The 21,036-nt window shown below is 36.5% G+C and overlaps 1 protein-coding gene across 2 annotated transcripts in view; it reads left to right on the top strand.

The window, feature by feature from the left end:
• Positions 1 to 21,036, top strand: part of MINDY3 (MINDY lysine 48 deubiquitinase 3) — an 89,702-nt gene that overhangs the window by 34,920 nt on the left and 33,746 nt on the right. The window contains exons 9-11 of one of the 2 annotated variants that reach the window (XM_058669293.1): positions 12,143 to 12,213; positions 15,917 to 15,949; positions 16,862 to 16,942. In XM_058669293.1, coding sequence (XP_058525276.1) covers positions 12,143 to 12,213; positions 15,917 to 15,949; positions 16,862 to 16,942 — 185 coding nt within the window. The remainder of the gene's footprint in view (positions 1 to 12,142; positions 12,214 to 15,916; positions 15,950 to 16,861; positions 16,943 to 21,036) is intronic. The other variant, XM_004578588.3, reaches the window with a different exon arrangement.

Genomic DNA, 21,036 nt, shown 5'->3' with positions numbered 1-21,036 from the left:
TGGATGTCTGGCTGGTGCTGGAGCCTGGATCACTGGAGTCTGGATTTCCACTGGCTGACCATTGGTGGGCTTTTCTGTCCACTGCAACATTGCTCTACCGCTGCCTCCACTTCCCTGTGTCCAGGGGGTCTCCAGGTACCCCCTGCCTACTGCTTGACTCCTGTTTTTTCCCTGTAATCTGCTTCTTGTGCTTCACCCTGTCTAAAGGTTCTCTGTCATGCCAAATGTGTCTGGGCCCTATGCTGTCATCTTGCCTCCAATCAATGTTGCAAACATTGTTACACAATGCAGGCCCCTGTGTACTTCAGTTTTATGGTTACCCTGTCATGACCATTCCCATTTTTGTAGATGAGGGAATCTTTCAGTATCTTTCATACTTGTCTACAGTTTGGTAAATAGCAGAATTGAGATGTGTACCACAGTAGTGAGATTCTGTGCAGCCAGCATACTTAGCCATACTTATAAATTGTCTGAGATACTACATGTCAGAGTCCTGAATACTCGGATAACTACATTATTTGGAATGGGAAAAGCTTATCTGATTTAAATTTCACAGTGGCCTTAGAGGTAGATATTTGGCCCACTAACAGAAAGGAAGTTGAAGTTTAAATTTAATCAGTCTTATCCATGTTTTGGAGTTAGTGAATGAGAGTGAAAAAAGCAACGAATATAGCAGTTAGCAAAATTTGGCCTGTAATCTGGGTAATATTGATCTTCTGGTAAGGCTCACAAAATCATTTGGTCCAGCTGTCTCTCAAGGCTGCCACAGCTGGGACTTGAAAAGCAGTAAATTCATATCAGGCACATTTTTAAGTTGATGATTTTGTATGGCATGTGAATTGTAAATAGCCAAATGGCCCTTGGCATAAAAAGGACCCCCACTCCTGTTAGAATAATTGAGATAAAAACTAGTTGATATCAGATATAAATATCTTCACAGTGAATGCAAAGAGATTTTGCTTGTAAATTCAAGGAGACTGAGAAGGTCATTTTACCTGCTTGTAAAAAGCCTAAGAGATGGTATATGCAGGCTTTCCTTTAAGGGTTGGCAGTTACCTAAATTGTTGACCCAGGAAAAGGTGACATTAACAGAAGATATAATATCTTCTCAAAGATGCACAGTCCAAACACAGGAATAATGTGATTTGAGTGTATACTTTCAATTGAGAAAACTCAAGATTTTTGAAGTCTGGTAAGAGTGAGTAGATAGATAACTTCAAGAGGTAAAGAAATTATTTGAATCAACTATTTTATGAAGGAAGAAAGGGATTATGAACTAAATTTTACAGTGTGCAGTTGGCAGTGAGAATTTACATGAGGTCAAATAAGATTAATGTAGAGTGAATCCAACCAGTAAGGCTTGTCTTTTTTTGTGGGGAGGGGGCTTGTAGTTTTTAAAATCTAAATGTTTCCTTCCCTCCTTTCTGCTTTCCTTATTTATTGATTTGAAAAACAGAATGACAAAGAAAGACAGGGAGGTACAGAAAAAAAAATCTTTCATCTGCTGGCTCACTCCTCAACTGCTGCGGTTGGCTTTGGCTGATAACCTGGAGCCAGGAATTAAATTCAGGTTTCCCACATGGGTAGAAGGGGCCCAAGTACTTGAGCCATTATCTTCTGCCTCCTAGGCAAAAAGCAGAGTAGCCAGGACTCAAATTGGCCATCCAGTATGGGATCCTGATTGCTTAATCACTGTACCACAATGCTGGCTGCAAGTATTTTCTTGTAGTGTTTTGGGGAGTTTATTTTTTTTTTCAAACAAACCTCGGGATTATTTGTTTATGAGGTTAAGAGCTTATTATTTTTTTTTTTTTAACATATATTGTTTCATGATATAGTTCCATAGGCTCTGGGGTTGCTAATGCCGTTACCCAAGGTGCCTTCCTGGCCCCTCCACATTGATTTCCCCTCCAGTTTTACAATAGATGGCCTTCATGAACAGTCAAAAGTCCATCATCCCTGGGTAGAGTTTAGTTTTCTTGCCAAGTGTTAATTGGCCGTTGATGCATGGATTAATTTCCTTTGTTTTTGTTCTGTTTCGCTGACCTGCTTGTCTGTGTTTGTGCCAATACCAGGCTGTTTTGATTACCACTGAGCTGTACTATGTTTTAAAGAGTGGTATTTTGTGCTTCTAGATTTGCTTTTGTTGTTTGATATTGCTTTAGCTATTCAGGGTCTCTTCTGCTTAAATACAGATTTCAGTATCAGTTTTTTCTAGATCTGATAATACTGTAGATATTGATATTGGGTTTGCAATGAAGCTGCAAATCACTTTTGGTGGTGTAGACATTTTTTTTAAGATTTATTTATTTTTATTGGAAAGGCAGATATACAGAGGAGGAGAGACAGAGAGGAAGATTTTCTGTCCATTGATTTACTTCCCAAGTGGACACAATGGCTGCAGTTGAGCAAATTTGAAGCTAGGAGCCTCTTCTGGGTCTCCCACATGGGTGCAGGGTCCCAAGTCTTTGGGCCGTCCTCAACTGCTTTCCCAGGCCACAAGCAGGGAACTGGATGGGAAGTAGAGCAACCAGGATTAGAACGTCGCCCATATGGGATTCCAGCATGTTCAAGGCGAGGACTTTAACCACTATGCTATCGTGCCGGGCCCACTTTTTTTTTTATATAATTGTTTTATTCTTTATAATGATTACATGGTTGATCAGGGTGGGAAGGATTGGGGTTTAGGGAAAAGTGGGTGAACTCATTGTTTCCAAATTCGTTATCTCTTCTTGTTTCTGAGGGAAAGGGAAAAATAAAGGAAGAAGCCATATCCGACTTTCCAAATGTCCCAGTACCCAGGAATGGGGAACCGCCACCCAATATCCACCCAGTGTCCCGGCATGTGCCTGTTCTGAGCGTTCTGCCCCAGTGGTTTGGATAGTTCTGAAAGGCTGCCGATTCACTGATTGAAGGATGATGCAGCCCTCCCAATGTCCATTGGCTGACAAAGTCAACCTCATCTCTATTCACTGAGATTTTTTGCTGTCATCATTTGGCTGGGGTAGTTGTCCAGTGTGTTCTGTTCTCCCTCTGCTATGGTCCAGATGAGCTGTCATGTTCTCCATTTGTATCAGGGTCTGCATTTGTCAGTGAGGAGCACATGTTTTTGCAGATGAGGCCAAGGAACCAGGCCAGGTCCCTGCCAGATCCCCCACCCTTTACTTAGCATCAAAGAATGTTGCTGATGTCGTAATATTAGTCAGGTCTCCGTGGGTATGAACTACCTCATTTATCCATGATTACATTAGCCATTTTTTAAGCTCCTATTTCCATCGGTCTGCAAGTTCTTTTTTTGTATTTTTCATGATACAATTTTGTAGTTACTGGAATTACTCCTTCCTCCTCTCATTCTTCCCTCCCCATTTTTTCCTCCCACCATTTCCCCCATAATTATCATAGTAGAATAATATATTGTTAACTGTTACAATTTTACCATTCTGCTATTAAGGCAAAATTAGAAACTCCAATATCATACTCCCAAGGTATATTTAACTGATTTGTTGAGAGTCCTCTTGTTTAGGAGTCAGTATGGGTATTGCAACAGTTCTTCACTTTTTAGTGTGCTAGTTTCCATTATACAGTATATGCAAATATATGTATATTCTTGTTTACTCATGTCTATTTGTTTTATGTTTTGTATGAAAGTTGCCTTAGATCGAACACACAATATTTATCCTTTTGGGACTGGCTTATTTCACTGAGTATAACCTCCTGTTGGGACGATTTTGTTGCAAATGGTAGAATTTCATTCTTTTTATGTTTTATGTAGTATTCCAAAGCTTGTGCCAAAGCTATTTGGATAATTTGTTAGCACATATTTTGTGATGTTACTTGATACTGTACTTTTTTTCAATCATTATAATTATTTCTACATTATGTTTCAGTTGAACTTTTTCTTGGTTTTACAAGTTCCAGTGTTAAAAATATGTGAGGATTTAGATTAAAGTTATGTTAAGTTTAGTAATTTCAAAAAAATTGTGTATTTACAATATTCTTTCCATTGGTTGTTGTGAATATTTTTTAGTAAAAGTTCATGTTTATCATGCATATCATGTGAATTCTGTATCCATGTACTTCATTCTGCTTTAGCTAATAAAACTAATTTTCCCTTCTTTGAGAGGCTAGATAAACTGCAAAAGAACTAAATCACCCTAACTATATTCTTGCTCACTCCCTCAGTTTTTCCCAGAGGCTAGAGTGGCACTTTTTAAACAGTCAGACAATGTTTCTCTCCTGTTTAAAACCATTTGATGGTTGGATTCCAGATGCACTTAAGATAAAATCCAAACTCCATGGCCAGCTTCTTGAAATCTTTTGTGATACGTCCCTTATATCTGCTATCTGTCTTCACTTTGTACTTCTGCATGTAATCTGAACTGAAGCTTTCTTTGATTTAGCTTTTCCTATTTTGAAGGAATTCACTGGGATTTTTACAGGGCATTTTGTAGTTACTCTTTGATATATATGCAAATTATTTTTATTATAACATATTCTTAATTTTGTGATATTAGAGATGTCAACTCATTCAGAAACAAAGGTTGCTTTGTTATTTTTTACTAGAAATCAATATTGTAGTCTGGCCTAATTAATTCAGTGTGGATGAACTCATGATGCATAGGCAAAAAAACCTGATGAAACGAGAAAGAAAGCCATGTCTGGGTAATATTATTTTCTGTGTTATGCCAGTTATCCTGACCTTTTCTTGTGTAATCTTGAGGAATTAACTGACTAGTAAATACAAGTTTTTTTTTTAGTAGCTTTATAAGCATATTTAAGAAAGTAATCATTCTTTATTCCATTTTTAAAGTGTAAATGACTTTTGTCATTTACTGGTTGGTCGTTTTGAGTACAACCAAAAAATAATGGGGTGTTGATTACAAAAGATTCTCTCATAGGTGTCAGCTTAACATTCCTGGGTAGAGTTGGGCATCACCCTATCCTGTGATGGAAAGCATTTAAAAGGCAATTTGAAGTCACCATTGTGCATTTGATGTGTCCTGAACTTTTTCAGTTACTTTTATGTTGTCCTTTAGTAGAATTGTTTCCTAAAGAAAACAATTCCTTGATTGTTGTGTGTACTCTGTAACATGTATGGTGGTGACAGTATAGCTTTCCTAATAAATGTGTTAATGTGCTATGAAAGATTGAAAATTTGAGTCGGTAGTATACCTACTATCAAGTCATGAATTAGTGGGACTTAATGTTACAGTTTATCAACATTTTTTTTTAAAGATGTATTTTTATTTGACAGGCAGGTTTACAGAGAAGGAGGGACAGAGAGAAAGATTTTTCATTTGCTGCCTTATGCCCCAAGGCTAGAGCTGAGCTGATCCTAAGCTAGGAGACAGGAACCTATTCCTGGTTTCCCACGTGGGTGCAGTCCCAAGGACAAGGATCATCCTCTGCTGCCTTCCCAGGTGATAAGCAGGAAGCTGATGGGAAGTGGAGCAGCTGAGCTATGAATCTGCACTCAGTTGGGATGCTGGCACTTGACGGTAGAAGGATTAGTCTGTTGAGCCACAGCATCAACCCAGATTATCAACAATTAGAGATAGCAATACTTGATATTCTCTTAAGGAAAACTTGCCTCCAAATTTGAAGCTTGAAAGTAACTGCAGTTGGGCCCGGTAGCGTGGCCTAGCAGCTAAAGTCCTCTCCTTGAATGCCCCGGGATCCCATATGGGCGCCGGTTCTAATCCTGGCAGCTCCACTTCCCATCTAGCTGCCTGCTTGTGGCCTGGGAAAGCAGTTGAGGACGGCCCAATGCATTGGGACACTGCACCCGCGTGGGAGACCCGGAAGAGGTTCCAGGTTCCCGGCATCAGATTGGCGCACATCGGCCCATTGCGGCTCACTTGGGGAGTGAATCATCAGATGGAAGATCTTTCTCTCTGTCTCTCCTCCTCTGTGTATATCTGGCTGTAATAAAATGAATAAATCTTTAGGAAAAAAAAAAAAGAGAATTAGGTTTAAAAAAAAAAGTAACTGCAGTAACTTGAAAAAAGAATTGTAATACATGAAGATTTTTAAATTTTTACTATCTAAGAATTATATGCAAATTGAAATTATCTGTGTGGTGATTTCCAGCCATAGTAATATCTCAATTATGAGAGAAGAAAAAGATAAAATCTGTGCTGTTATAATTAAGATTGTTTTTGAACTTTAATATTTATTAATTAAAATGAGTTATAATTAATTGGCTAAGTTCTGTACATATTTGAAAAGTACAAATATTTTATCCAAATTAATATAAGAAAGGATTAAATGGTATTTTTCCTGAATGTTTTTCTTTTCAAATACACATCCAATTTTTACCAGGTTGCCTGATAAAACATAGGTGTTCCTGTTAAATTTGAACTTCAGATAAAAAAAAGAATCGAATTCTTTATAAAATTTGGAATATATAAGAACTTATACTGGAAAAAAAGTTCTTTTTTGAAACTTATATTGAACTGAGCACCTTGTTTGCTTTTTAGTTTGTTAAAATGTAATAACTGTAGATGGATGCCACTCTAGCAAGCTGACTTAGGAATAAAACAAACAACAATGAGGTTTGCAAAGCTCCTCACTATCAAAAGTAGATTTTATGGCCCTTCTCAGTATCTTACTGCTTTTTTCCCTAACATTCTTGGAAAAACAGTTTTCATCTTTAACTAATTTTCTTATTTTACTCAGATTCTACATAATCCTAACACAGTTCCCATTTTGAACCATGATGAATTTATTTTGCTTGAGCAAAAAATACGCTTTTTTTCCCCATTTGTTTGTTCATGCTAGTCCCATGCTGAATGACCGATGTTGTAGTTGTATCCCTTTATGTCTTCCCAGTCCTTCAGTCCCCACTTTCCTGATGCCACCTCTTCCAAGGAAAGCTTGTGGTTTTTCACAGTTGAACGTAATTTGTTCTATCCTACCTTGACACAACCTACTCTGTTCCTTTACACTTTATTGCTAAGGTGCCTGTGAGTGGATCTACTCATCTGTGTTTTTCTCGAGTCTTTATTGTGGTATCTCCTCCATTATACTTACTATTGTTCTTTGCAGTGCCTGGCACTCAGGGTGTATTGTTAAGATAAATGTAGTATAGTTATTTTGTTTATAAATTAGCACCAAATCTGAAAGTTCAAAAGAAATTTCTGTAGTCGCTGTTGAGAAGAGAGCGGAGTAGAAAATTGAAAGAACCCAGTGTGTTCAACAGTCTAACCCTCTGCAGATGGAGACACAGTTGGGGTCACTGTCTTAAGCAGATACAAGGGAGTGGGGACTAATCATGGTTGATCTTAAGTGATAGGTCAAGAAAACAAAGTTAGAAAGTTTTAAAATATAATGAAATAATCTACAAATGATAAGTTCATAGAAACAAATTCATAGAGGCATAAAATAGTAGTTATCAGGGGATCGGGAAGACCAGAATCGAGGTAGTTGTCAAAGGGGACAGAATTTCTGTTAGAAGGAATAGATTCAAGGTTTTGTAAGGATGGTGAGTATAGTTAGTTTAAAAAAAAATTGCAATCTTGAAAACCACTTAGAAAGCAGATTTTATGTAAACAGTGTGTGAGGCAATGTGTATTTTAATTAGCACTTTGGTAGTAATTCCATAATGTATGCAGATTTCAGAATAACATGTTATATACTATAAAGCCTATATTTCATTTGTGGATTTAGAGAATGAAAACAATTTATAAATAGGCTGAAGAATATAATCCTTGTTTTTGGTGCTAATTGTGCTTGATTTAATACGTACCACTTCTGGATACTTAGTCAAAAATTGGATGAGTCTGCATGGTTCATTTCACTTTGTTTTTTGTGTGAACAAGCAGATATTGCCAAATAAATGTTTAATATAATAATGAAATTATTAGTATTTCCTGCAAATGTAGACTTTGAGACTTCCTGAAAAAGGCTATGATTTATAATGTGAGAGAGTTATATCCTTAATGTATTATAGACTGGTATAAAAATATTCTTGATGCCTTTTACCTATCAAAAGAGGATACAAATGTTAAGTATACTTTTCCAAAATGGATATTAAAATGTTATTGTCCAAGGGTTAGCACTAGAGGTCAACAGGCTAAACCTTCCCTTTAAGCAGCAGTTTATGTCCCAGCTGCTCCACTTCAATCTAGCTGCCTCCTATGGTCTGGGAAAGTAGCAGAGGGTAGTTCAAGTCCAGGGAACCTTTCTCCCTCATGGGAGACCCAGAAGAAGCTCCTAGTTCCTGGCTTCAGATTGGCTCTGCTCTGGCGTTCATGGCTGTTTGGGGGAGTGAACCAGCAGATGGAAGATTTTTCCCTCTTTCTCTCCTCCTCTCTGTAAATTTGCCTTCCCAGTAAAAATAAATACATCTTTTTTAAAAAAAGTCATTATCCAAAGTTGGTAACTAAGCACATAATTACTGACCTAATAGGAGTAATTAGTTTATTATATTCAGTAATGTAGTGTAAGATTCTAGACATTCGTTTAAAATTCTTAGGAAATAGATGATGTAGTATTTAATTATAACACTAGGTGGTGGTAATTCATTTTAGAAATTAAATTTCTCAACATATGTATTACTAGAACTAAAATATTTAGTACTTACTATGTTTCAGAAACAGAGAAAAAAGTTTCCAAAACTAAAGTTTCTGTTTCTGTTTGCGATGTTCCTCCAGTCAGTTGCTTGCCTTTGAGTGATCTAATCCCAAGATTCTCGGAATTTTTGGTTCTTGACCTTTATACTCATAAAAATTACTGAAGATGCCAAAAAGGTTTACTTACACAGATTAGAAGCAAAAAATGATAAGCAAGTTTCATGTTACAAATTAAAACAGAAATATTTAAAGATATGAAGTAATTTTTAAAATAACAATATGTAAATACTTAAAAAGTTACTGGAAAATGGAATTGGAAAATAAGTTTGTTTCAGTAAAAAACACTTTTGAAATCCATTCATGCAAGAATCTTCAAGAAGTTCATGAAAGAAAAAGCATGTAGTGAAAAAAAGTATGCCTGATTTTGACCAATTTTTGCACCAGAATTTTAATTCTATTTTGCCATGAGTCTTTTGAAGTACCCTTGCATGAACAAGATGTTTATTTTATTTATTTATTTATTTTTTAATAAAGCAAACATTTATTAAACTATAATAAAAACATTTGATCAAATTACAAAACCTGAGCAAGAAAAACAAACGGCACATGCTTAAGTGTAGTTGACATTCAAATAAAATTTGCATTCCCAAAATATTATACAGTAATTAGAAAATACCAGCCAAAGTAATATTAGGATACTTTTACGTGCGATCTCAACAAATTTGAACAGAAGCAAATTTTAACAAAGGTAAATTTTACAGTGAAACATAGCAGTAGATTAAGGATCTTAACATGTTTATTTTACTGCTATTTGACACTATGATACAAAAATAAGAGGATTTGCTTGACATTTTTAATAAATATCTCATGGGCTGTTGAGTGCCTTACTGGTGAAAAGATTTAACTGGCTAATCTCATCAATCCATTTTGTACATTGAGTAAGCATCATCTCTGCCCTACATAACTCTTAATGCAATTCACAGCACACAAATTGTTATCAAATTAAATACATAATCAACTCGGACTTCTCAACAACAAGGAAATTAGTAAACCATCAAATGGACTGTTTACCGTACACTTTCCTCATAACACACAAAAAATCAAAATAATATTTGTCATCACTCTAAATTTGTATTTTAAAAAATACAAATTTCTGAAACAAAATAACCAGTAGAAAGTGACATCTTCAAATAGTTTTGAAATTTCTTTAATAAATGCCTTGTAAGTACAGGGGCATAGCTGGGCTTTTATTTCTGCTTATGAATTCAGTCTGTTATAGTATAGCACATTTAGCTTCAATAAAAGTCTACTGTAAAATTGTGAGGAGTAAAAAAGGTAATTATAAAAGTAATTTCTTAAGAGTAATTAAATGACTGAAAATCATTTTGGTTTCATGTATCCTGAAAAGAGGGTCTTGTGGGCTCAGATGAGTCCACATCAGAACCCTTTTATTTCTTTTTTTTTTTTTAAAGATTTATTCATTTTATTACAGCCAGATATACACAGAGGAGGGGAGACAGAGAGGAAGGTCTTCCATCCGATGATTCACTCCCCAAGTGAGCTGCAACGGGCCGATGCGCGCCAATCCGATGCCGGGAACCTGGAACTTCTTCCGGGTCTCTGACGCGGGTGCAGTGTCCCAATGCATTGGGCCGTCCTGGACTGCTTTCCCAGGCCACAAGCAGGGAGCTGGATGGAAAGTGGAGCTGCCGGGACTAGAACTGGCGCCCATATGGGATCCCGGGGCTTTCAAGGCGAGGACTTTAGCCGCTAGGCCACTGTGCCGGGCCCAGAACCCTTTTATTTCTGTAAGAAGCTAGCAATGAAATACAAATACCTTTTATCAACTTGGACATACACATACCCCAAAATTAGACTGTCTAGATGTTGTACCTAAGGATACATAGCAAAATATATACAGTAGGTTGGTAGTTATTATCCTGGTATTTAATTGATTGGAAGACATAATATTCTCACAGAAGCATAATCAGATTGAAAAGGATACAAACCTATAAGAAGATAGGATCATCATAGTTGCATTTCTGTTACATAATAATAATCTGTTAACTTTTTATTCTCTATTCTTGGTTCTGTCTTGCCCACATTCATGATAATTTTTTACTGTGCTGATGATTCCCAAATTTCTATATCCAGTCCCAAATTTGCTGATATTCCCGAGCCGTAATTCCAGTTTGTCCCTTCCGTGCTACTATTGCTAAAAGTGCCAGCCTCCTCATTTCTCTACAACCAAATACTTCATTCTGTCTTCACAATATTCCATACCTACTTTTTCCAATTATTGCTTTTACTTAATTGCTATTTATCAGGTTCCCCAGGCTAAAAATGCCTAAAGAAACTTTAACAAATTCCTCACTCTTTGAATACATTGACTTCTCATTCCTGACTATTTCCTTTGCTTTGGGTTCTCTTCTTGCCTGTTTTTGCGGGGCTGGAAAACTCCGACAGGTGTTTCAAGATTGAATTCAAATGTTACCACTTGTGTGGATGCTTATTTTACACTGTAGCTGTTGCTCTCATACCTGCGTGTGTGTGTGTGTGTGTGTGTGTGTGTGTGTGTGTGTGTGTGTGTCTGTCCTCCTAGTGAGTACCCTGTTCACAGGGAAGAAGGATAGTACAGTATCTCCTATGCTCCCCATTGTCAAATTTCCCTGCTTACTAGCATAGCCATTTGTTTTTCAAAATCAAAGTCAGTTACAATTTTGCAAGAATATTGAATATTGTTTGCTTTATTTTTGCCATGAGTTCCCTGCACTTTAGAGAAAATATTCTTTTAAAAGTTAATATTGAATATAAATTTTTCCAAATACATTGAATAGTCTGAAGTATCAGGTTTACTCACCTTGTCTAATAGCATTTAGAGTAAGTAGTAATGCAGAAGAATTGGTGTAACCTGCTAATGAGTGTGTGGGAAATTTTTGTAACTAACAGAACAACAAACTTCAGGCTTTCTGTAGGTACAGTTCCACGAAGGCAAGCACAGCTTTGAGTGAAAGTTGTGCTATAGTAAGGAGCAGGCGTTTGACCTAGCAGTGAGGTGCCACATCCCATTTTAGAGGCCTAGGCTTGTTGCCCATGTCCAGCGCTTGATTGTGGCTTCCTGCTAATGCAAAGCCTAGATCTCACTGCATCCTGCCTCCTGCAAAAGTTCGGATTGGGTTTCCAGCTAGAATTGTGCTCCCTGAGGCTCCCTGGCGTAGTGGGCATTTGAGGGAGTGAAGTGGCTGGTGGGAGCACGTTGTTGTACTTTCTCTTTCTCTGAACCTGTCAAATAAGTAAACACAGATTAGAAAGGTCATGGAAAGATGAAATTAGAAGATAAGTATATTTTGATGCAGAAAAAGTTTGGAATTTGTGCTTAGGAGTCTTGAAAAAGCTAGCGTAAAATAATGTATTATGAAGAAACTATGCACCAAAATAAGCCTGTCATTTTATCTGATTTTTTCCAAATACAGAAACTTTGAAGTACCCTTAGGTATATGCATAGAATTACTTTTCAGATTTATATATATATATACACTAATACAATACTGTGTTTTAATTTTTTACAGAACTTCTTGGTATACATGAACAAGCATCTGTGGGATTCTTGACATTAATGGAAGCTTTAAGATATTGTAAGGTAAAATGATTTTTGAAGTACTTTGGATGTTTTTATTTGCCTTCTAATTCCTGGGCATTATTTTTGCCCCTGTTTTAGCTTACTGTTACTATATACCCCTCTGCTCATGTCCTTGCAGATTCTCACCTTAAACAGCTATCTTCTTAAGCGTAGCTAGCAAGCTAGTTGATCATACTGTTTCCTCTGCCAGATGTGTTGGTGTTGGGAGTGGGGAGAAGGTTGGCTGAATCCAAAAATATGTAGAAGAAAAATAAATACATCAGTGAGTAAATATAAATAAGTTTTTTGGTTAACTAAGGTAAAAGAAAGCAGTGTTTTTTTTAGTGAACAAAAAATGTGCTTTATCATAACAATTGGTAATACTTTATTAGGTAACAAGAGATAATTGACTAAAATGCCTGGAATTTTAGCTTTTTAACTCTTCCATCTGAAAAATGATTTCACACTAAAATATCCCCAAACATTTCACAACATTAATTATAAATTTTTTAACATGTGTGCTAAATTTTGAAATGGCAATGAAGCTCTCATTTTTGCATCCCTGTTGTTCCTGAAATAACCACTGGATAATACTAAAACACTGTTGGTTTGCACTTAAGAACATTCCATGATTTTGATAATGATAGCAATCTAATTTTGTTATTTTCTTATTTTTTTTACATATATTTATTCTTGTTTGAAAGGTGGGATTTCTACAGGGAGAAGGTCTTCCATCTGTTGGTTCAATGGCAGCAAATGGCCAGAGCTCAGCTGATATGAAGCTGAAATCCAGGAGCCTCTTTTTGGTCTCCCGTGTGGGTGCAGGGTCTCAAGGACGTTACATGAGTCACCCCTCCGCTGCTTTTCCAGGTCATAAGTGGGGAACTGCATCAGGAAGTAAGGCAGCTAGGATACAAACTGGCGTCCATATGGGATGCTGGTGTCACAGGGCTGAGAATTAGCGCACTGCACCCGGCTGCTGACCCCTCTTATTTCACTATTCAGTTAGAATGGTGATACTATAGCAGTGGTTCTGGTGGTACTGATTATTTTTATCAAGAATAGCAATTTCTCTTTCTTGTTTTTAGTCACAATAATTGCTTTTTTTTCTTCTTTCTCTTTGCCTGCCTTCCTTTATCTTCCTTCTCTTTTTTCTTTCTATCCCTCCTTTTCTTCCTTCTACCCAACAGATAGCACTCCTTCTTCACAACAACACTTGGAAAAGAGTGATATGAATAAGACAGTCAAATAGGATTGATCTGATCTTTCACTGGTGGTGATATTATTAAACACTGGCAACCCTTTTATTTTCATTGACTTCAGTAATACAAACTAACGCTATCTGAGGCAGCCTGATAAAGGTAAAGGGACACAGATTGTTCTGTTTCAACAGTCTGTGTCCCTTTAACACATGCATGTGTACACACACACACACACACACACGTCTGAAAAGTAGATGTGTATGTACATGTGAACCTGTGGTCAGGTGTTTTGAAGGAGGACATGGTGTGGAGATTTTGTGATTGGTAATATTTTCCATGTAGCCTGTAATATCCTGATTATCTGGAGACTGCTGTCAGCTGCGTTGTTCTTTCTGTTGTTAGGTCCAGCCTCACTGGTATCCTTTCAGATTTCTCAGATTTGCTCAGTCTTTTCTTGCCCAATAACCCTTGTATTTGCTATACTGAAGCTCTTTAAATGACCTTCTCTTTCCTTCAAGTCATCCTTCAGAGTGTGCGTCAAAGACTCTTCCTTAACCATTCCCTTAGTGATTCATTTTTATATTATTTCATGTGAATACTTACTCTGTAATGACTTTTTGTTTACTTGTTTTTATCCACGTTCCAAATTTGTTTTCCTATTTCCTTTGCTAATGGAAAATAGAATTTTGGAAGACAGGGACATTGTCCTGCTGGGTGCATATTAAGTACAAAGTAAATCTCTGTGTGTGTGTGTGTGTGTGTGGTTTTATAAAATGTATATATGGTTTTATAAATATATGTATGGTTTTATAAAATGTGTATATATATATGGTTTTATAAATCTAAACACTTCCCTGTTCTCTGATAGTGTAGCAAACTTCTTTGAGATGGGTTGTTGGCTGAGTATTTGGAATATTGGCCTTTCTGCCTGCAGTATCTGGCTTTACTGTTGATTTGCACTTCCTGTGGCCCCTCAAAGGCAGCAATGGTGGCTCACTTAATTGGGTTTCTGCTCACAAGGGAGAGCTGTATTGCATTCCTCCTTTGGCCCGGTCCCACCCTGCCCAGCCCCACCTCAGCTGCTGCTGGCATTGAGGGATTGAAGCTGAAGATTGTCACTTACTTTCTCCCTCCTTGTCTCTCTGCCTCTCAAGTAGAAACAGCTAAATTTATTTTGTAGATTTTATCTATTTAGCATTTTCCTGTAATTTTGACCATGTTTACCAATACACATGAAGTAAGCTTTCAGTCTCTGCATAGACATATACACACATTCACATGCGTGCTCATCAAGAGAGAATACTGGCTGTGAGTCACATTCTATAACATCTGCCATTTAAAAGCATAATTTTGTGAATTTTATTATATTCGCAAGGCTGTGCAATCATTGCCAGTATCTAATTACACAGTGTTTTTCTGACCCTAGAAACTCTAAGGTCGTTGGCAGTTAAATACCCTCATCTCCAGCCCCTGGCATTACATTTTCTATCTTTATGGTTTTGCCTCTCCTGGGCATTTTATATAAATGGGTCATAACTATGTGACCTTTTCTGCCTGTTTATGTGGGGTGTTTTCACTGTTTACCCATGTTTTAATATTTCATTCCTTTTTATGACCAAATATTCTGCTATATAACCTACCAGCTTTGTCTATTCGTTTGATCAGTGTTTAGCTTATTTCTATTTTCTGTCATAACATTACTATAAATATTAATGTGCATGTTTTTTGTGACCATATATTTTCAATTCTTTGCCATATAGATAGAAGTAGAATTGTTTTATCATATTGTAATTCTATGTTTTATTTTTTTGAAGGACAATCAAAACTTTTTCGAAACAATTGCACTTGCTTACTATTTAGTTTTTATTATTACAAAAAAGTTTTAGGAGTTGAGGATTCATTTGCTCTTTGATCCTACTCTATGAAATCGTACTCTCCTTTTTTTTTATTTCTATCTTAAGTATGTACACACTCGTGAACATAAACACACACATATATTTTCTGAAGTTGAAATTAAACCATATTTACACTGTTCACCCAAGAGGCAGCATAATATGATGGAAAGCCACCAGAATTGGAGGCAGGTTTAGAAAACGGAAATAATGTTTCTGGCTCTATATTAGTTGTTTGAATTCAAGACAGACACTAATCATGTGTATTTCTCACATTCTGTCTGTATAAATTGAAGGACTCTGATAGCCTATTCTGAAACTAACCAGAGCTTTTCCATTTTCTTTTCTCTTTTTTATTCTCTCCTACTGTCTATCTGTTATCCTTTAAACATTGCTAGTTTAGCATTTCCCTATGAGCACATATTACTTGTCCCTCCTATCATACGACAAAGATACTGATTTTTCCCATTTATGAGTATTAAAGAGAATATGTTTTCTACTTCCCTCCTGGTGAAGGAGGGATAAATTCCACAGGGCCATTGTGGTGATTGAAGTAGGGTTGCTGACTAAATAGAGAATAGTATTGGCCCTGATTGTTGTCAGTAATCACTTGGACTTTTCCAATTATAGGAAATCTGTGAGAAAAGAAAAATCAGCAATTTGGTAAGACTAGCTGTTTGTAAGTTAAGATGCCTGTTCTCTGAGAGGATGCTATTGGAGATGGAGCAGTTTAGGCGCTGCTTGGGACACGCACATTTCCTATCAGAATAGCTGAATTCCAGCCTGTGCTCTGCTCCTGATGCAAATTCCTACTGATTCATACCCCGGTAGTGCAGGTAATGATTCAGGTCCCACCACACCCTTGGGAATTAAATTTTGGCTTCTGCCTGGCTCAGGCCTAGCCACCGTGGACATTTGGGGAGCAAACCAGAGGATGGGAGCTCTGTCTCTTTATTTTTCTTTCAAATTGATAAAATAATTGAGTAGAAATCTTTCAAAGAAGAAATTGATTATTGTAAACATGAGTTTCATAAATTGATTATTGCAACATGAGTTTTATGAATCTGTTTTATGGGGTTTTTGCTTTCTCATAGAAAATCATGTTCTAAAGTATTTGATACTGTACTGTTTTGTATATTACATATTTAATCTTGAATGCAGGCAGTAAAGATGGATTTTTACATATTTTTCAAAAATATGAAATCTATGTAGAATTGTCCAGCTTACAACTTTAGAGTTTCAGGTACTATGATAGCATTATAGAAGTGATCATTGTGTCTAGGCACTTTCACAAAACTTAGGAATGATTTTTAGGCTGTGTTTATTTCTGGCTGTGGTAAATCTATACAACTGTTCTTACATAAAGCTGTGGTATGAGCTTAGCACTGACAGTCTTTCTAGCATTCATGTTGATGGTTTGCATTTGATTCTCTATGGATAAGGCATTATGGCACAGTACGCTATTCCATTTAAATGTGAGCTGGACATCTTAGCTATGTTTCAGGTATTATTTGGCAGTTATTTAACAGGTAGTTTCAACCTTTCATTTATTTTATTTTGCTACATGTATTCTAGGTTGGTTCTTACTTGAAATCTCCAAAATTTCCTATTTGGATTGTTGGCAGTGAAACTCATCTCACCGTATTTTTTGCCAAGGTATGCTTATAGCAGCATTTGTAAAGTATGAAGTCAAACAGACAAGTCATGAAGTCCATATTTAGTTTGGATCTTTGTGAAAACTTAATCAAATCCTAATATGCATTGTTCCAAATTATAGAAAATTAATAGTAATATATGAAACTGTTTCAATTTTGGAAGCATTTCAGTAAAATGTCATTTAATTGTTTTTACCTTTTCTGACTTGAATGCTTTGACTTTTGATTGTTTTTAGAAATTTCTTACATAATGAAAATAATTTAAAAACTTCAGATTGCTTTCTTAAAGGCTAAAAATATGACATGATATAAAATATCAACCTGCCATATGAAAAGATTTTGCTATTTATTGAATCAGAGGTATTTCTCTCTTAAAATACTTCCCATATTTTAATGCATATGTGATTATAGTATTGAAATAAATGAGTATTTGAATGTTCATTTCACCGTTCTTCTTTTAAAACTATTTCTAAATCTTAACATTTAATTCTATGTAATGCTTTTCCACAGTTCTGCTGACAGTCTTTATTTGAGTATCAGTGTTGCCACTTCCTAATATCTCCCTGACTTCTTCTCACCTGCCTTTAAAATACAGATTAGTAATGATACCTGGATTTTAGAATTGTTGTAAGGCTTAAATATACAATCTTTAGCAGTGTCTAGGACAAGTTAAATACTCAGTACCTCTTAGTCATTATCATTTTCAACATAGATTTATTAGACATTTGTGGTATCATATGTAGATTTGTTACATATTGGAACAAAGAGGGGAAAATGTAAAATTGTAATTTTGGAGTTTCTTAATTCCAATGCCCTTTCCTGATCACTCCATGAGCATTTTAGCTTCTAGGGATCTGCCAAAGTAAATCTGACTTTTTAGGAATTACGACGTGTATAAATTGACAATGCTGTTACATGACTGAGTAACTGTATTTGCTTTCAATGTGCTGGTGAAAGACTACTAGTAGGTTTAGGGCAAGGGATACTTATCTTAAGCAGGGAAAGCTTACAAAGCACAATTCTAAATGTGTGAATCTTACTGATATGTTACATTTAGTCTGAAAGATTTTTGCTGTTTTTTTCCTAAAATGGAATTGAAGATGTTCAGAGTGGGAACTGTAGAAACAGAACAACTTGTAATTCCAGAGTGAAAATGTCATAATGGCATAAATTTCGAGGAGATAAAATTAGTTCCAATTTATACATGGAATTTATTTCTTAGACAATTGTTCATTGTCTCCAAAACTATTCTTTAACATTGTAAAAATTAGTAAATATAAATGTAAAAAATTGAAATATAAAAGATAGTAAGATGAAAAAATTTTGAATCGCAGGTTTTCAAAATTGGATATAGTCACTTAGCCCATCTTGGCTCTTCCCTTTCCCAGCTCACATGCAGGCAAATGGGTGTTGGGGCAGACCAGGGTGGGCAGGGCTACAAGTGCCAACTCTCATGCTCACCAGCAGAAGTGGCCCAGGAGGGGAGCTCCTGCAGCAACTCCTACTGGGCTTATCACTCCCCCTATCATTCCCTGGCTGTTACATGTGCTGGTGGGTGCAGCCTACCATGTTTCACCCCAGCATTAACTGGTGGGTGCTGCAGCGTGGCTCAGCCTGGCCTCCCCCAGTTCTAGCTCATGCTGGTAGGTGCTGCAGCCTAGCCCAGCTTAGCCAGCCCCTAGTCCTGGCCCTAATGAGAAGTGGCTGATGTTGCAGCCCAACCCAGCTTGTCCTGTACCCTGTCCTTGTTCTCAGATATGCCAGTGGGTGCTATGAGCTGACCAAATCAGCCCACCCATAGATGTGAGCCATCTATGACAGTGGGTACTGTAACCTGGCTTGGTCTGGGCTGGTCCCAGTCTCGATTCTTGGACTCACCTTCAGGGACTGTGTCTTGACAGAGGAATTCAAGTTATCTTCCAGTTGCAGATCTCATGCATACTGATAGGTGCTTGGCTTAGTCCGACTTGGCCCACCTTGTGTCCTGGCAAGTACAGTGGCTTTGTTTGACCAGCCCATACCTGTTCCGGCTCTTACTGTTAGGTGCTACAGCCCAGTTTGGCCTGGCCCACTCCCAAACCTAGCTTTCGCATGGGTCAGCAGGTACCAAGACCTAGCCTATCCTACATCCACCCTGACTCTCACAAGCAGCAGTGGGTGCTGGAGTGTAGTCCAGTCTGGCACACCCCAGACCTAGTCCACACCCATGCCAAGGGATGCTGTAGCCATGTCCAGCCAGTTCACTGCCTCCATTTTCATGAACTTCTTAAAGAAAAAAATAACTTTGGACATGAGTAATAATTGTGTTATATTTCAAGCAAGCCAAGACTAGAGTGTTCGGAGTAGATACGCTTAAACTTGAGAGATTTATTTCTGAGATAAAATAGCAACACTTCATTTTTCATTATTCAAAAGCATTTCTTATGACAATCACAAATATGTGCTCTGAATTTTTAGGATAACTTCTGTTTATATTTTGCCAAATTATATAGTATCTAAAATATTCACAAATAAAACACATGCATAATCTCATGACTACCTCTAAAAATGTTCTGCTGTCAAGTGATCTTTCTGGTTTCTGGCTTCAAGTTTTATCTTACAAATTTTCCAGAAACAGTTTATATGTAAGACGTACAAGGACGCAGGTCGTATGTACCATGAAAGTAATGTTATATTGAGCAATTTCATAATTCTAGCATTTTTTTCTACCAGAAAAAAATTGACATTTAGATTTCATTTTATTTTACTTTAAATATATTTAATTTTTCAGTTCTCTTAGTACTCTTCATACTAACTTCCATAGGAGTGTAGGTTTTTATTGGTATTTCCATAAAAGGTAGGGAGCTTGAGCATTTTTCATATACCTTTTACCATTAGAATTTGTTCTTTTGAAAAATGTCCATTTTTTTCACCCATTTCTTCACAGGGTTGTTTTGCTGTTGTTGGGTTTTTGAACCTCTTTGTATATCCTAGATATTAGTCTCCTATCGGTTGTGTAATTTCTTCCATTCTGTTGGTTGCTTCAATACATCTTTCTTAAGATTACTTATGCTAACAATTTTTTTGCTTTGTTTTAAATAATCTGTCAAAATTTCAGGATGGTTTTCATTTGTTTTACTAAGTTTTTAATTCACTGATCTTCGTGTTAATAGTATTATTAAGGGTTTTATTTTTGTTTGTATCCTTCCACATAAGGAAGTAGAAGCAGAGTGATTTGCTCAATATTACATTTGTGATCATGTTTCTGATAAGAACAAAATAAGATTCATTGACTTCTGAATTAGAAATTTTCCATTGTTCATTAGAAGAAAGACCTGACCAATGAGTGTCACTGATTGAAAATGAGATAGTCCTTTGGGAGTCAGAATAGTTCTCCATTAAGCAAATAAAATATTCCTATTAAAATGTAAGCTTGTTGACTCAATCTTTTACTCAAAACCCACATGACTTTTTTCCAGTAAGAGCAAAACCCAAGTCCTTAAAATAGCCTCCAAGTCTAACTTTCTCCCATTCTGTTACCTCTGTTCCTCCCTATTGTCTGACTTAGTCACACTTACCTCAAAACTGGTTCCCTTGTTTAAAAAAAACGTTATCTCATATGGCAACATATAAAAGATTCTTTCCTTTTTTACCTTGTTATTCACATGTCATTTCCTCAGGGAGTCCTTCCTTGACCATCTTTTCTAAAATATGAACCATTTTCCCTGCATTTATTTCCTAGTATTCCTTTTTACAAGTTCTTTCTCTTGCCCTTATCCACCTCTTGATAAGTTTGTGGATAAATTTTCCAATTGGAATTAAATTCACATATCTTAAAGCTAATCATTTAAAAATAAACAATCTGGTGGCTTTTGTTGCATTTATCACGTGGTACAACTACCACTGTTGTTCCAAGTTTCAAAATGTTTTTTATTACCCCATGTATTAGTACTTCATTCATTTTTATGACCGAACGGTATTTCTTTGCATGCCATGTAACACAGTTTATCTGTTCTTCAGATAACGAAATCTTGGTAGGTATTCAGATCATTCCCCCTTTGACCATTTTGCATAGATCTGTGAACATTCAGCTACAAATAGTTGTTTGAGAATTTG

The sequence above is a fragment of the Ochotona princeps genome, chromosome 10 (genome assembly GCF_030435755.1).
Source record: "Ochotona princeps isolate mOchPri1 chromosome 10, mOchPri1.hap1, whole genome shotgun sequence".
In the NCBI taxonomy this organism is placed as follows: Eukaryota; Metazoa; Chordata; class Mammalia; order Lagomorpha; family Ochotonidae; genus Ochotona; species Ochotona princeps.
This window is presented reverse-complemented; position numbering and strand designations above follow the sequence as displayed.